Below are 15,231 nucleotides of genomic sequence, written 5' to 3'. Positions count from 1 at the left end.
AATCGCAAGGTGGGGATGCATGGACCCACCGACATGTCTGCATGCCTTTTGGTCACCAAAACGTCCAAACACAGACTGTCAGGTTAACAAGGCGCGCTAGTGCCAGGCCTGAAGCCCGAACTCAGCCCAAGCGTGGCAGTATAATTTCATCACACCACTGAGTATCTGCAGGCACCCTCTGAGATCATAACGATGCCATTAAAGACACCGGAGTGATCCAATGAAAACCCACCGTTTTATGCTCCCCACTTCAAACATTACGCAGAACTATGATGTCAATTGGTCCCGGACAATTTGGCTCAACCGTGTGACTGTCTGTTTGAAGTATGTGAAAATAAATACGACATTCATAACTTTTAAACAACCAACACGGTAAAGCACATGCTGAAAGTATATGAGAGTTAATTACACAAAACCTGAAGCAGGAAGGGAAAAGGGTTTGTAGTTCATTACCGGGTACTATAAATTTAAAGAGTCACCCACTGATTTCGTGTTCGCTGATACTGACACGTTAAAGCCGGGACGTCAACTGCCGGGACACAAAGTTTCCACTCGCGAATAAAAAGGTAAATTTATAAGCGATGAAAAGTGTCATAATGAGTCTTTTTTTAGCTCAGCTTTGGTCTCCACCAACGTCTTCTACGACTTCTTTTCTTGATTAGAACTTTGTAAAGTACTTTATTAAATTGACATTAAAGGTCTTGTGCATACCAGAAGCATGTGACAATGGTGTTATGAATGAGTTTACACGAAGTTTACACGAAACACGAAACAATAATGCTAAAAATAACACCTGAAGATCAGTTCCTCCAGCGCACACTTTGCTAGATGTTCGGCCCTCTGGAAAGGCCTGGAGTCTGTGAACCTGCAACACACATACACACACCAGTGGCAAACTATCCAAACAAACCGAGATATATGTCCCACCACTGTGTGTTTTTTTTTTTACGGGTCTCCTGGCTGCCGAATGTAGGTGTGTTCCTGGCTAATATCAACAGTCTAGCTGGCGAACATATCACAGAGGGACAGGAGTAAATGGTGTGTGATAGCATGTAGCGCTCTCCGACCGCCGCCGAGGAATGTGCTCGAGGAATTTACTGCACCTAGCGGAGATGCCTCTGGTCCATGTGTTTTTCAGCTTTGAAACCGCTGAAACTCAGCCTCGTCGCTGATAGCGCTCAATGAATCTTTTAATACGCTGAACAAGTGCTACTTGGATCTCAGCACTAATTTGAGTTTACGCTGGAGCCAGCATTCAAAGCGATTTTTATCACAAATGTTTTCTTAAGGAAAATCAAGTTATTATTGTGCATGGCAAAGTCATTACCGCACATCCAAACAGACTTACATAAGAGTGTTTGGATGTCAAGAGGAAAAACATACGTGGATGACAGCTAAAACTGAACCACTTGGAATTCTGGGCTCAGAGCCTGCATGTTGTCATCTAGTTACACTAATGATGATGCTAAGCTTCTGTCAGACTGAGTTTTTATAATTGTTCGCAGTCGCCGTTTCTCCAAAATAGAGACGGAACAGCGACAAACATGTGCATTACCACTGCTGCTCACTCTGCAGACAGTAAGTCACAGTAAGGATATGATATAGGATTATAAAGGCAAAGATTAATGTCATTTCTTGTGTTAGTTTTGCCCTCATGGTGGGCCAATTTGTTCTGAAATCTGTTCTAAAACAGCGTGATTTTCTGCCCAAGACGAGGCACAGTTCAGTGGTTTTGCCTGTTATTAGCAAACGTGTAATTACACCCATAAATTTCCAGAATCCTTTGGTCAAACATTTATTATTATTTGCTGACACGATTTTTGCTAAAGCCGCAAGAATCGTGTGCCTCATGGAGGAAATATGAGAGCACGCCGAACTGCTTAATGCACCAGACAAAATTTCACTTGTAAATCTAATGACCACTTTTGCTGATAGTCTTTCGTGTGCAGTATTTTTTCATATTACTGAGTGCTACTGCTGCTGCTGCTGCTGCTGTTGCTGCTTTGCAAGCTTTTTCCTCACTGGGCTCTCCAGAGAGAGGTGATTGGACAGCGAGAGAGCCAATAGGCGGTGCAGCAGCAGGTTATTTGAACTCTCCTCACACAGCTCAGCTTAACCAGACAACATCATCTGAGTTTTCAAACATTATTCTCTCTTAAGAAAGTCTGTCATCATCTGTTCCTGTGGGCACCAAACAGGAAGAGCAAAGGACACCTTTTAACCCTTTTTTCACTTGTACGTCAAGTCACTCAAGAATGGGAATTTACTGCTTGCATTTACATCTGGGACTCTACTAATGCACCTGTTGACTGAGGAAAACTCTGCGTGTTTAAGAATGAACAAAGCTGCCGGGATGAAGTCTGAACCTCTTCTTCATTTGGACGACTGCAGGAGAGCAGACGAGAGGAGCAGACTGAACTTTGCAGACTTACCTCAGACGAGTTTAACAGACGGACACAACACAGACCTGCTGCGATGCCAGGAGACCTCCGAAAACGGCTCTGGCGTGAAGTACAGAAGATATGGGTATGACTTTTTTTGTCTGTGTTGGAAATATGTGACGGATCGCAACAGGTTTAACATGTATACGACATAATGCTGTAACCAGATTGTTGTGTCATATCTAGACATAGGGGCTATGCATGACATTGAGTGAGCTCAAAATTTCTCATCAGAGACAGAAGTATCTGACAGAAACTACTACTTGATGTATCAAAAGCACATTCTGAGCAGACGTGGGCGTGATGAACACACTAGTTCTGAATCCTCCAGGTCTCGTCTGACCGGTGTCAAAGTTCGTCACAAGAGACAGGTTCTGCAGGACATGGCCCGGCCACTGAAGCACTGGCTGTACAAACACCGGGACAACCCCTACCCCACCAAGACTGAGAAGGTCCTGCTAGCTCTGGGCTCGCACATGACACTAGTGCAGGTGAGACGAGGTCACACGAGACAGAACGAAGACCTGTTCGAATTTGAATTTGAGCCTTGAGACAGGCGCTATTGTCCTAAACCCCAGTTGCGTCTGCGCAGGTTTCCAACTGGTTCGCGAATGCCAGGCGAAGGCTGAAGAACACAGTGAGGCAACCAGACCTGAGCTGGGCCCTGAGGATCAAACTGTACAACAAATACATCCAGGGAAACGCTGAGAGGCTGAGCGTGTGCAGTGATGACGCCGACTCAGATGGTAGCTGCTTTTAGTTCATCACTCTGCAAAAGTCCAAAGCTTGGATTTAGATCTGCTTCCGTGCGCACTGAAACCACCTTGTCAGTCATACTTTGTGAACATCTCATCTATTTTTAGTCACTGTTCTGTTTCCATTCTTCCAGACGAGGAGTGTCCCTCGCAGACACACGTCAGCCAGTCAAACTTTGGCAGGTCATCCTCCCTCAAGAAACAGGGCAGCGTCCACGCCATGGCCGACTGCGCCAACAGTGACGACAGCGCCTCCCCTCCGTCCAAGTACAAGAGCAGTTTGCTGAATCGCTACCTGAACGACACCCTCCGGCACATGATGGCGGCAAAGGCCGATGGCGTTACCCCGGCCTGCAAGAGGAGGAGCCACTCTGAGTCGTTCAGCTCCAATGAATGCGATCGAGATGCGGTCTCTCCGGCGTCGTCCTATGAAACGGAGGCCAACTTTGTCTACCACATGGGTGAGAGATGTTGAAGCGATAAATGTTCTTATTTTAGAGGAATCTGCCATTCATGTGGATAAATAGGTAATCGGGGACAACATAAAAATACAATCATAATATAATCATGTCATATCAGCCAAACTTTTGACAAGTAAGGCAATCAAACATGATATAGTAGGTAAATAAAGAGAAATGATAGCACCCCCTGTCCTAAGGAATCATTAAAACATCTTCCTTGTTAATTGCAGATTCATGCTGAATGTGAGGCAAAACGACAGTTTAACTACCCTGTTTCCCCTCAGTTCGCTTTTAACACACCACAGTGTACAGTAAAATAAAAACAGAACAGACAGAAACTTCCACATGGCTCCTCGGAGCTCCCTGACGTTAATAAATCTCTGGCATTCCACCGAAAGTCAGAAGCTCCGCGAGATTCAATTATGAAGTTACAGCAAAACTGGGAGGGAGTTTGACACCTGGGTGCCCTTTCAGACCTATAGGGAGCACAGCACACCGACAAGCCTCAAATCCGCCAAGGCACAGGAGCCAAAGCCTCTACAAACATTACTAATAAAGACTCATGCAGACATTGAAATCCCTTAAAATTGGACGGAGCTCCCGCTGGCTGCCACTGCACACCGCAAATATCATTTCCATATACTAGCATGTGCCATTTGTTCCGCTTCAGCTTCCACAGTGGAAATGTCCAGTCCAGTCTCAAGGACAATTACAGAATGTCTGAGACTTTATTCTTCCCAGGGTGCTAAGTGGAAACCTCAGCCAAATGTAGAAGTGGAGCAGTCTGTCAGTAAAAGAGGACCTCTCGTAGAGCGACTGTCAGAGCTGCCACTCACTTGTGAGACGACGCAGAGCAAGATCACAAACATTCATGTGGCTTTTCCAATCACTGTAGCTTTGCTCCATCTACCCATGTGTGCTTTGGCAGTCTGCTTCTCCCAGATGTTACTTTCCTACTCAGAATCAATCCATATTCAAATTAAGAGTTGTGAAAAGATTTTTGAATCAAGTTCTGCTCTTTAGCACTTTGACTCCTGAATTAAACAAGACATATTTCAAGTTCCTGCTTTATTCTTTTGAAACTTGTTTCCTGGCAGGTAATAAATCCTGACTCCAGTCTGAAGTGAAGTTATTTAATGGACATATTTATAGTCTGTGACAATCTATAGACGGGAAATTTAACTGGTAACTCCAACGTTTGGAGGATAATTCATACCGTATACCATACAGAGTATATTATTGTGGTAACCTTGACCTAACCCTGATGAGGCAATGCGCGTGTTTCAACCAATACAGAGAAAAAAATACCTCTGCACGCAATTGGATAGTTGTCTTCTGTCTATTACCTCACAAAGCCCTTCCAAAAATGATGGCCTGGCAGATCTTTGTCAGAACATAATCAGTTCCCAATGGAGAGACTCCAGACCACCTTTCCCCCGCAAAACTTGTGGGCCACATGGCTAGAGTTTGGGATAGCTTCCAGACTGCTATCATGCTCAGACCATTAAAGAAATAATTTTAGACACATTTTAATTAGTGGTTACATAAATTCAACAACTCCAGGGTTCTTGGTTACCTCAGTCGTTTTATAGGAATGGTCTGATACTTTGAGAAGTGGACCACTTTCATGTTTGTGCACTAAATATCAAGCTAGCATCAGGAGCCACTTAGCCTAGCTAGCCTGGTTTGTACAAATTTAACAAAAAACCAACAACCAACACTTTGAAAGTTAGCTTATTAACACTTACATCTCATTTGTATGTTTAAAAAAAAAAGCGAGAATCAAACACGCCGGACTAGCTGTTTTCCTCCTTTTCCAGTCTTTGTGCTGAGCTAAGCTAACCTGCTGAGAAAGATTCATATTCACTTCATATTTACTGTATAGCCATAAAAGTAGTGTCAGATTTCTTGATTTTATTTCCCAAAATATTACTCTTACTTGAGATCATATTTATTTTGGTGATATTTTGGGTCTTTCATAATGCCAACAAGGGCAGCTCTATTGAGATGTTTGTACAAACCTTTAAAAGATCCCTGTTGGACACATTAAGAGTGTTTGTGACCCAGTACGGCTCCTCTGTGGAGGTGAAGTGGAAATTCAAGCTGCCAAATTCATGACAGGCACTAACACTGTTAACACCTCTATACTCTGCCTTGGAGACAGCTATAACGGTCAGTGAAGTTCAAGAGATTTACCTATAAGTGATGCCACTATACAGTGTCTTACACGGAAACCTAAAAACATTTCCCACAGACAGTCTAATGGAGTATAAGATAGTGATGTTACACATTACTGTACAGGAATGTTTACATTATATAAAGTGGTACTCACATCAAGTCCAATATTTCCCTTACAAAGACTGGAGAACCATAAATGTGACGGGAATCATGTTTTATTGGACACAGAGCGCTGAAAAACATATCTAGACAAAACGCCTCATTGCATTTTCCAACCATTTGGCTTCAAATGAAAACATGCGTGCAGCGAGGGGAGTCTAGTGTTCGTGCATACATCCGCACTGAAGAAAAAAATGGAGTTCCAGTATAGATCCCAGTGGCACACCAATAAGGTCAACTCAGAATTGCTGACTTGGGGCATGATAATATGGGAGTGCATCAGAGATTTAAATTACAATGTTATTTCACTGTCAGAAGGTTACACAAAGCAGGACTTGCATAGAAATTCAAGTATATGTGCTCACTAAAATACCTACAATACCTTTACAGTGCAAAATACAGTATAATTTTATGAAGACTGGAATTAGTTAACTATGGCAACACAAGGGTTCCTATTAATGTCCACCACTCTAAAGGAATAGTTTGACATTTTGTGAAATAAGTTTTCTCATTTTCCTGCCAGGAGTATTACAAGATTGGTACCACACTTGTATATGTAAATTTAAGACTTGAGACAGTTAGCTTAGCTTAGCACAAAGAGTGGAACTATGGATAAACAGCTTGCCTTTTTTGCCTTTTTTTTTCCAAATGTAAAAATATCTAGCTGCTAACACTTGAAAACATCGCTAATGAATAGGCTATATCTGTTTTGTTTAATCAATACAGACACCAAAGTGTGAAATTGACAAGTTGAGTGTTTTGGCTAGCTGTTTCTCCACATTTAATTTAGCTCATTATGTGCTGTACAGACATGACAGTGGTATGTTTCTCTTCCTTTGCAGCAAAGCAAATAAGTGTGTTTTTGTCAAAATGGCAAACTGTTCCTTGTTTGGAAATACTGAACATGAAATTAGAAGTATACTGGACCACTGTAGCAAATTATAATAACAAAAATTAAGTGAGCAGTGTAACATTACTGCTTGTAAAATTTAGCTGAAACTGATCCCTGCTGCAAATTTGAGACTCACCAGAGGTAAAACAAAGTTTTCTCTTGGTGATAAATACATCAGAGGTACAGAACTACTTTCTTGGCAAGCCAAGACTAAAGAGAAATGCTGAGGGACGTTCGGTAGCAAAAAAAGCATAAAACAGCTAAATGATTTACTATCAACAAGTAGTTGCCTTTGGCTGCAGCATGCGTAAAGAAATCAGAGACGGGGATGTTTCGGACTGTTAGCATTGAAAGACTGTGTTTCATAGCAGGCCTCTAATTTCCCTGTCTATTGCTCTGGGAAGAAAAATCGATTTTGACCAGCTTCTATCTGCTCCAATGGGGAAAAAAAGGCGATATTCCAAAGCTGAAGTGGAAAATATGTTCTACATACAATGCACACTTATGCACAGGCCACAAACTGAAATTGTGCAACCAATATAATATTACTCCAAGTTTTTTTTTTCTCTCCTCCTGCTCCTGAAAACCTCAGACTGTTCAGCTATTTTTCACTGCACTGTGAGCACAACTGACCCTTCCTACCCTGGGATATAGCAGGGTACTAAAGTATTCATTCACCAGACTCTTCCCTGCCTGTTGGTGGTTGAAAGCAGTGCTCAGAGATTCATCGAGAAGAATATTTTAACAAGTGCCAGCAAAGCTTTGGAAATCTGAAAAACAGCCCCTGTCTTCGTGACAGAATACAGATATCAAACTTTTCCCTCTGAGAAGCTCAAGAGAAACTCTATGTTGCATTTGTTTTGGCTAGCTGAGCGCAGGCAGCCTGATGCATCTCACAGAGTCCAATGTCTCAGCACATTAAGACACATCCAGAGACATGCTGAACAAATCTACACAGAAATGCACAAACACAACGCATGCTTGTATACAATCACTCATGAATCCACATGTAATCGCTCGCACACATGCTGCAAATTAAAATCATCTGGACAAGAAAGTTAGTTATCGCCAGCACATGATGACGTGGCCTCATCCAAACACTGACTGTGAATATTCTCTTTGCAATTTTAGCTGCTGTCATTTAAACCTCTTCATGGCACACTTTGTTAAGTGCTCTTTTTCTCTTTTGCAGATACGGTGGACTACACTTCAACTAAATGTGACAGGTAGGTGGTAATTATTCGTCAACCCACAATCAAACCAGTTGTTTGCACTTTTCAACTTGAAAAGTAATACACTTCTTAGATTCTCTCTTGGCAGTTGTTACTGAAACTGAACCATCGCCTCTAAGTCATCCGTATCATTCTGGCTTTATATCAGGAGGGGATGTCCACGAAAATACAGTTTCTGCTCTAAATTTCTTAGATGCAGGGATGTTTGATGACCGGTTTCTTATAGAGGTCTTTTTCTCTCATATATTCACAGGGGCCGACAGCAGATCCGAGGCCCGCAGGGACGAGATGTCCAAGGCTGGAGGGAGATCCACGCTGCTGTGGCTCTGACCAACTTGGCCCAGGGGCAGAGCTGCACCTCAGGGCAGAGCAGTGCAACAGTGCCCAGTGCTGCCACGGGGCAGAGCTGCCCCCGAGAGCCCTTATCCGTAATGAGGACCGCTTACACAGACAGTATGTGTATTGCAGGTCTGCGACAGAGCTGTGCCACGGGGCCCGCTCTGACTAGCCGCATTATCCAGAAATCCTCTCATATCTCTGAGGTCCAGACTGTCAAAGTCGCCCTGGCAAACAGTGTGTAGGCATTAAACACATTGTTCCATATAGGAATACCAGATGCCTAAGTGCCTTGTAATATACACCATGTACAGCCTCCAAGACCATTGTGTTTTAATGTCGATAAACTTTGACGTCTTCAGTCTTTTTAACCTAACACCGTTAAATATTGTCTGCTATTTTTCTAATGTTTTCCTATTGCTCTCTGATGCAGTAAGTTATATTAACTTCCAAGAGACTGGATCGTCATCCAATGCTAAAATCTGACAGCAGCTATTTGAATAAAACCCAATGTGAAACCTTCTGACCAGCTGTTGCTTTAAATCACTGCTCTGCCGTGGCCTAGACTGCATAGTTATGCTGTGCCGAACTGCATTTAGTGGTAGTTTTCATGTGTGCAGACGTAGGTCATACAGTTTCATTTTATCCTTTTCAAATGGCATTTTAAATGGTTGTAATGTGGGTAGAAGCGTGGCGCACTGAACTGAGCGCAGAGATTATAGGAAGCATCAGCCAGTTAAAGGATTCAGTGACGGTTCGACGTGAGCAATCTCTAATATTTAACCGACCACATCCCAGTTTCCTGATACAAATTTAAAGCTGCTACAATAAAAACTTCCATAATAACAATGGATGAAATAACCGTGTGTAATGTGAGTGGAGTACTTGCAATTGCAGTGAACCAGCAGATACTAATCCAGTATCTTGGCGGCTGCCCTGTCCTTTTTGGCACATCAAAGTAGTCTTTAACTGCAAGTTTTTGTCTTTATGGTGCGCAGCTTGAACAATTTTATTCAGCTTTACCACTCTCATGGTGTTGTTTTTGACCACAAGTTACTGTTTTTTATTAAAAAATCTGAGTGTACACCAAGATACAGCAGTGTTAGCATAGCATAGTGAAGGATTTAGCAGCCACGCGGCCCTGTGTTTGCTATGAGAGCCAGCTTGGTGGAGACCAAAAGTGAGCTAGAAGGAGAGTGACCATTGCTGCCTTCCAAATGGAACTCATGAGCTTGTTTGTCAACATCAGCTACAAGTCGTGACAACACCACTGCCAGGCAACGGTTGGCGTACAGATGCCACAGAGGCTAACAGTTTAGCATGCTAACGACTGGGAAATTTAATAAAGGAAAAGCAGATGTCACCAGTTTCCTTGGATTTATAGTATTAATATATTACAAAGAACACTGTATATGACTAAATTAAAATATATTAACTCACCATCCACTCCGACAACAGAAGTTTCCGCAAAATGTGAATACAAGAGAGGGCTCTTATTAAGCACATTTGAAAACCATACAACCCCGTTTGAAGGCAGCATCATATACATTCAACAAATCACCAGAAATATGACTCTAGTCCTGGTCTGGTTTTTTTTTTTTTTTGGTGCAGAGAATGCTTTCAATCTTACGTGCACAACAGGCTAATCATCATCAAAGTATTTCGGAAAGATCGCGTCACCAACTGCAAACCTGCTTTTGATTAGGTCGGCTTTTACACAACACGGAAACTAAATGGCAGCTCTCAGATGACAATTAGACTCGGCGATCTTGAGGTTGTCATTTATTTCAGTTTGAAACAATTCAAACATTAATTGACCATTACTCTGGCAAACGTCTTTCGATATTAAGGCAGATATCAGTTTAACATATTATTGTGTATGACTGAAACATATGCACAGCAAAAGCAACAGGGGAAAAAAGAACAGGGGGGGACAGGGGGACTTGGTTTTAAAGATGACAAGAGCAACAAACGGCAACAAAACATCAAATCCATAATATACTGGAGACGAGAAAGGACAACACTTTTGGGAATGTTATCATACTATAGTGTGCCAGAAATGCCTTTAGGAATTCAGAGGAACATGAAATGGACCAGACAGAAACTGCTAAATAAATGAGAGAAACTAGATTACAGGATCGGTCTGAGGCTTCTTACTTGCCACTACTTGTCACTTTTCCAGAGTAGAACAATGAAGAGTAAAAGAGTAAAACAGCATATTTTACTGCAAGAGCTCTTGATACTGTAAACCTTATACCTGTCGCTCTGGACATTACGGCCCAGATCATACATGCAAAGACAAAGTTAGGTCTGGTTGCAGAAAATTCTAAAAAGACAACAATGATGTGTGTTGAGAGGGATAAACACAGAATACTAGTTCATTTGAAAGCATCCATAAATCTGAATGACAGAATTAGATGGAAATCACAATCAAACGAACAACAACTTGGTTAGCAGTGAAACTGAAGAGCCATCAGTAACGATTAAATGTGATCTGACTTCTTTGGGAGAACCCACAGTGTCCTGGTGTGCAATGCAAAGAAAAACTGCATTAAACCAGCTATTAAATGGAAGCTATTGCACACACATATAAAGTTCCTTCTGCCATGGTATGCATTTAATAAAGACTACTGCGTATGGTCTAAAGTTTTGTACTACATAGGAGTTGACATTTGCAGCAAATAAAGTGGAAGCAGGGGGACAAGCTTTTTTTGAGACGCCAATTGAGGAAACTTCCATATCACTCACACAAATTCTTCGAGTCAAATTTGACAGGCTGTCTGCTATAACCTACAAATTGGTTAAAGTTATAAGTGCTACGCTAGTAACCTGATGTCTTAATGCACACCTGAACCACTGTTGCCAATAAGATAAATGCAAACCATACATGTGCTCACATGACATACAGCACGGTTAAGTTGATTTAAAACACAATATTTCCTTAGACAGGAGCCCATGATTTTTTCTGTATGTTTTAACCAGAAAGTAGTGACGTGATAGCTGATGGTTGAAAAGGAAGTGTGCAAACAGCAATGTCAGCTTGACCGACAGAACTACCCCAACAACAGGCATTTTTCTAAAAGTACTCATCCACTTCTTGCTCTTTTTCTCTCTTTGCATCTGGAGAGAAAAAGAGCAAGTATCTGGTCCGTGGTCATTCCTATCAGGTTGGTGCCTTTTCGTTTTGTCCATTTTCAGGGTATGGAGCAGTATCCTCCGCATGCCCCGGCCCTGGCCTGATCCTGTTCCCCCAGTCGGAGCTTCGGACCCTGATTTTCACTCTCCCAAAGCCCCGGAGTCTGGAGGATCTTCTCCACTAGTTCCTCAAAGGCACACTGGACACCATCTTTGGTCTTTGCACTGGCCTCTGTATGAAAGAAGGATTTATGGCATCAGTAAATAAATGGTTGAGCACTTTTCGAAAAGAAACAACACAAAGCTAAACATCTTTTTACAATACTGAAACAGTACTGATAACGATTTCTAAAATATCCACAAATTAGGAAACATGACATTAAGTATGAAATGACTTCATTGAAGACGCAGGAGACATCCAGTGGGATGAAGACATCCTCGCAGAAGATTAAATCTACGACATTTTCTTGTCCAGCCCTTCTCGAAAGCCCTTAAATTAGCCTTTCTAAAATGGAAACTCCACAGAAATGCTAACCTAATTTCCCAGCGAGTGGCAGACTACAGATGACAATCAGGAACACGTGCTGACATGGATTCGATAAATGAAAGCCTGCCAGATTTTAATCGCTTCTGGAGCGGCCGCATCTTCCAGTATTGCTTTGACAGAAGACACCGAAAAAATGCCAAGGCAGTATAAACATTGCGACTAATCCAAACTCAATGCATGACTTACTTAACAGTGTCTCCAGGCAATCACAGTTGTGACTTTTGAGCACAGCACGGCAAGTTTCAATGGCTTAAAGTTACATTTTATGGCTCTGTTGCTTTAAATGACCATGACTGAGCAAATCTGATTTTAAACCGACACAGATACTTACCAATAAAAAGCATAGAGTGTTTCCTGGCAAATTTCAGTCCCTCGTTTCTGTCCACTTCACGGTCATCCTGAGGACCAAAGAAATATTCTATGTAATCTGCTCTATGTGGAATACATATGGTAAATGATTAAGTGTTTAAACAGGATCAATGTACTGCACAAGACTGGTAAAACTATTTTCTGGAAAAAAAAAAAGCACATACAGTGTGGGAGCCAGAGTTCACAATAAAATCACGAAGTCTTACAGCCAGCGAAAAGATCTCGAAAAGTGAACGCTGCAGTGACTCACCTTATCAATTTTATTCCCAACCAGCATTTTTACAATGTCGTTGCGTGTTGTGTAGGTTTCCAGTTCATTCAGCCAGTTTTCAAGCTTCGTAAATGTGTCACGCTTTGTGACATCATACACTGAAAAAAAAGAGAGAAGGAGTTAGAGAGAATAACAACATCTTCCGAACACTGACAGAAAAATGAGCGCTGTTGTCTAGCAGTTGTAGATTTAGAGTTTTAGGTATTCAGCTTGTGTCTTTATCCAAAATGAACTCTTAGACTCGAACGTCACGTTAAGCTTCAAGACAAGAAGGGAATTATGCATCTCTGTGTATCAACTCTTTACCAAGTATGACTCCCTGTGCACCACGGTAGTAGCTGGGCGTCAGGGTGCGAAACCGTTCCTGTCCAGCTGTGTCCTGCGAAAATAAAGACAGCAAAAGATTCTGTGATTCTGTGAAGACCAGACGGCACAGACGCCAAATCACAGCATCCAACATTACAGAGTCCACCATTTGTTCTTAATGACTTTGCAAGGACTACCCTAGAATGACCTGGCCGGAAAAATATACTTATCAAGATAGTACAGAAATGCATTGCCAATAAGAAATATACAATTACTGTATGCCAAACAGGGAAATACAGAAGCGATATGAGCCTCACATTTGCCCACAAAACATGTGACTTCATGTGGACATACGTTACTATTCCTTTGGAACAATTTTGCACACATATTGTTGTTGGGATCACAGATAAACGATAAAAAACTGAAAGTGTAGTGTTTAATTTATGGACTTTATGTGTAAGGTGTGATTTCACTAGACACTGTGGCATTTTTTCCTTCATGACATGATGTGAGTGGAATCAGTTTTTTTTAAGCTTGCATTTTTGGCTGCCCAATGTCGCCATCTTGTGGAGAAACCCTTTACTCCACCATGTTTTTTTTCTTCCAGAAAGATAAACTGTAGACAAAGACAAATAACTTCATCCCTACCCATATAGCGAGCTTTGCGTTATTGCCATCAATTGAGAGTGTCTTCACTTTGAAATCCACGCCTAATCAGCAATGAAAGACAGAAAGTGAGAGATTAGTTTAAATAACAGGTTTCATATTAAAAGCAGTTTCCATACGTCTGTCCACAAGTGTGTGTATGTGAGTGTAAAACCTATTGTGGCTGACTGCTCTGGATCAAAAGTGTCCTCTGTGAACCTCAGGAGGAGACTGTTAGGAGACATAAAGATAACATGGAAATGAGCAGGGCATACAGTATAATAGGCTGTTGTGAGCTGGCTGGCTATGAAAACCTGTTTTGTGCCCGGAGGATCACAGGATCACAACAAGTGTACACTCCTAATGTTGACCGTGCCTGTGGAAGCGCAGCATCATACTTTCACACTAAGATACCGCAGTGCAAACAACACAAAAAAGTTTCGTACAGCTGCGTATTTAACCTTACTGAGGCACCAAAAATGTCAGCAGCAGATACTTGAACCACACTGGTACAAAAAAAAAAAAAAGAGCAACCGCATTGCCAGCTAGCCGTGGCAGCTGCTGCTGTTAATGCTAAACTTACATAACGAGAAGAATGTCAACATTCCCAACAAAGCTAGCTAAAGAGCTCGCTACAAACACACACAAACCTGGACTTCCCGACGCCGCTTTCGCCAATTATGAGCAGTTTCAGGGTCGTCAGCACGTCTTCGTCCATGTTCCACGGGAGCTAGTTGTATTTTCAACAGCAGACGCTCAGAGATATATAAATGTTTTACTTGTTTCAGATTAGCAGGCGGCTATCGGCTCCGATGACAGCCTGCAGTTAGCTCAACTTCCGCCCAATCTGCGACACGTGACGTCACACAGGATCACGCGGCTCAAAACATAAAATATAACAGAAATACACTTTTAAATATAATATAATATAATATAATATAATATAATAAGCACCAAGAACTCGCCTATCCTGCAGTGAATAAGAATCACTATATCTTTCTTGTCTATTTGAATTAAATGTAATTCTCTTCGATAATTAAAATAACTAACCCGATCAATCAGTTATTAAGAAATTAGGTTAAATGTAACAATTCAATGTTCAAATCAAACCAAGCTCACTGTAAAATCTAATAAATTGAGTTTACTTAAAGACAATATGCACACTCATTGCCTCAGAAACACCAAGAAAACTTGATGATTAATTTAAGTACTACTTGAACATATAGTATAACTAATAGTAACTTATTAAGTTTGTGTAACTTCATCACTGTGCATTGTGATTTTCATTCTTTGCCCACTACTTGACATAAATTGAACCCTACTAAAATCAAACACTGAGTGCAACTTCAGATTTAGTTATAGACACTCACTTATTCAGGTTCACTTGAAAATTGATTTTCAGTGAGTTAGATCCACTAAATTTATTTGATTAAATTTCATGTTAGAATTTACAAAGCAGTGGGGTAAATTTAAAGTGTGTAAAATGTAAAAGTTTTGTTTGGCT

The 15,231-nt window shown here is 41.5% G+C and overlaps 2 protein-coding genes across 2 annotated transcripts; one reads left to right on the top strand and one right to left on the bottom strand.

Annotated features, from left to right (window-relative positions):
- Positions 1-2,166: 2,166 nt before the first annotated feature.
- On the top strand, positions 2,167-9,129 carry LOC311489962 (homeobox protein Mohawk-like). Its single transcript, XM_084547277.1, has 6 exons — positions 2,167-2,526; positions 2,773-2,932; positions 3,034-3,187; positions 3,331-3,657; positions 8,079-8,112; positions 8,372-9,129. Exons 1-6 carry the CDS (start codon positions 2,297-2,299, stop codon positions 8,697-8,699), a joined length of 1,233 nt encoding a protein of 410 aa, XP_084403403.1. The 5' UTR covers positions 2,167-2,296; the 3' UTR covers positions 8,700-9,129.
- Positions 9,130-10,219: 1,090 nt separating this feature from the next.
- Positions 10,220-14,619, bottom strand: LOC311489963 (ras-related protein Rab-18-B). The gene is made up of 7 exons (XM_084547278.1): positions 14,378-14,619; positions 13,903-13,958; positions 13,731-13,792; positions 13,083-13,155; positions 12,756-12,874; positions 12,468-12,534; positions 10,220-11,821 (listed from the first exon to the last, which is right to left on the bottom strand). The coding sequence occupies exons 1-7, from the start codon at positions 14,443-14,445 to the stop codon at positions 11,649-11,651; spliced, it is 618 nt and encodes a 205-aa protein (XP_084403404.1). The 5' UTR covers positions 14,446-14,619; the 3' UTR covers positions 10,220-11,648.
- Between the last annotated feature and the right edge of the window lie 612 nt (positions 14,620-15,231).

The sequence above is a fragment of the Chelon labrosus genome (assembly GCF_963514085.1).
Source record: "Chelon labrosus genome assembly, chromosome: 6".
In the NCBI taxonomy this organism is placed as follows: domain Eukaryota; kingdom Metazoa; phylum Chordata; class Actinopteri; order Mugiliformes; family Mugilidae; genus Chelon; species Chelon labrosus.
The sequence above is the reverse complement of the archived record's forward strand: the minus strand, read 5'-3'. Positions and strand labels throughout refer to the sequence as shown.

Bases quoted from the DNA above. Each gene is read 5' to 3' on its own strand.
- LOC311489963 (XM_084547278.1), bottom strand. From the start codon at position 14,445: ATGGACGAAGACGTGCTGACGACCCTGAAACTGCTCATAATTGGCGAA. The intron at 12,875-13,082 runs GTAAAGAGTTGA...CTTTTTTTTCAG, and splicing joins TGCACAGGGAGTCATACTTG to TGTATGATGTCACAAAGCGT. The intron at 11,822-12,467 runs GTAAGTATCTGT...TCTTTCATACAG, and splicing joins ACACTCTATGCTTTTTATTG to AGGCCAGTGCAAAGACCAAA.
- LOC311489962 (XM_084547277.1), top strand. From the start codon at position 2,297: ATGCACCTGTTGACTGAGGAAAACTCTGCGTGTTTAAGAATGAACAAA. The intron at 2,527-2,772 runs GTATGACTTTTT...TGAATCCTCCAG, and splicing joins GTGAAGTACAGAAGATATGG to GTCTCGTCTGACCGGTGTCA. The intron at 3,188-3,330 runs GTAGCTGCTTTT...CCATTCTTCCAG, and splicing joins TGATGACGCCGACTCAGATG to ACGAGGAGTGTCCCTCGCAG.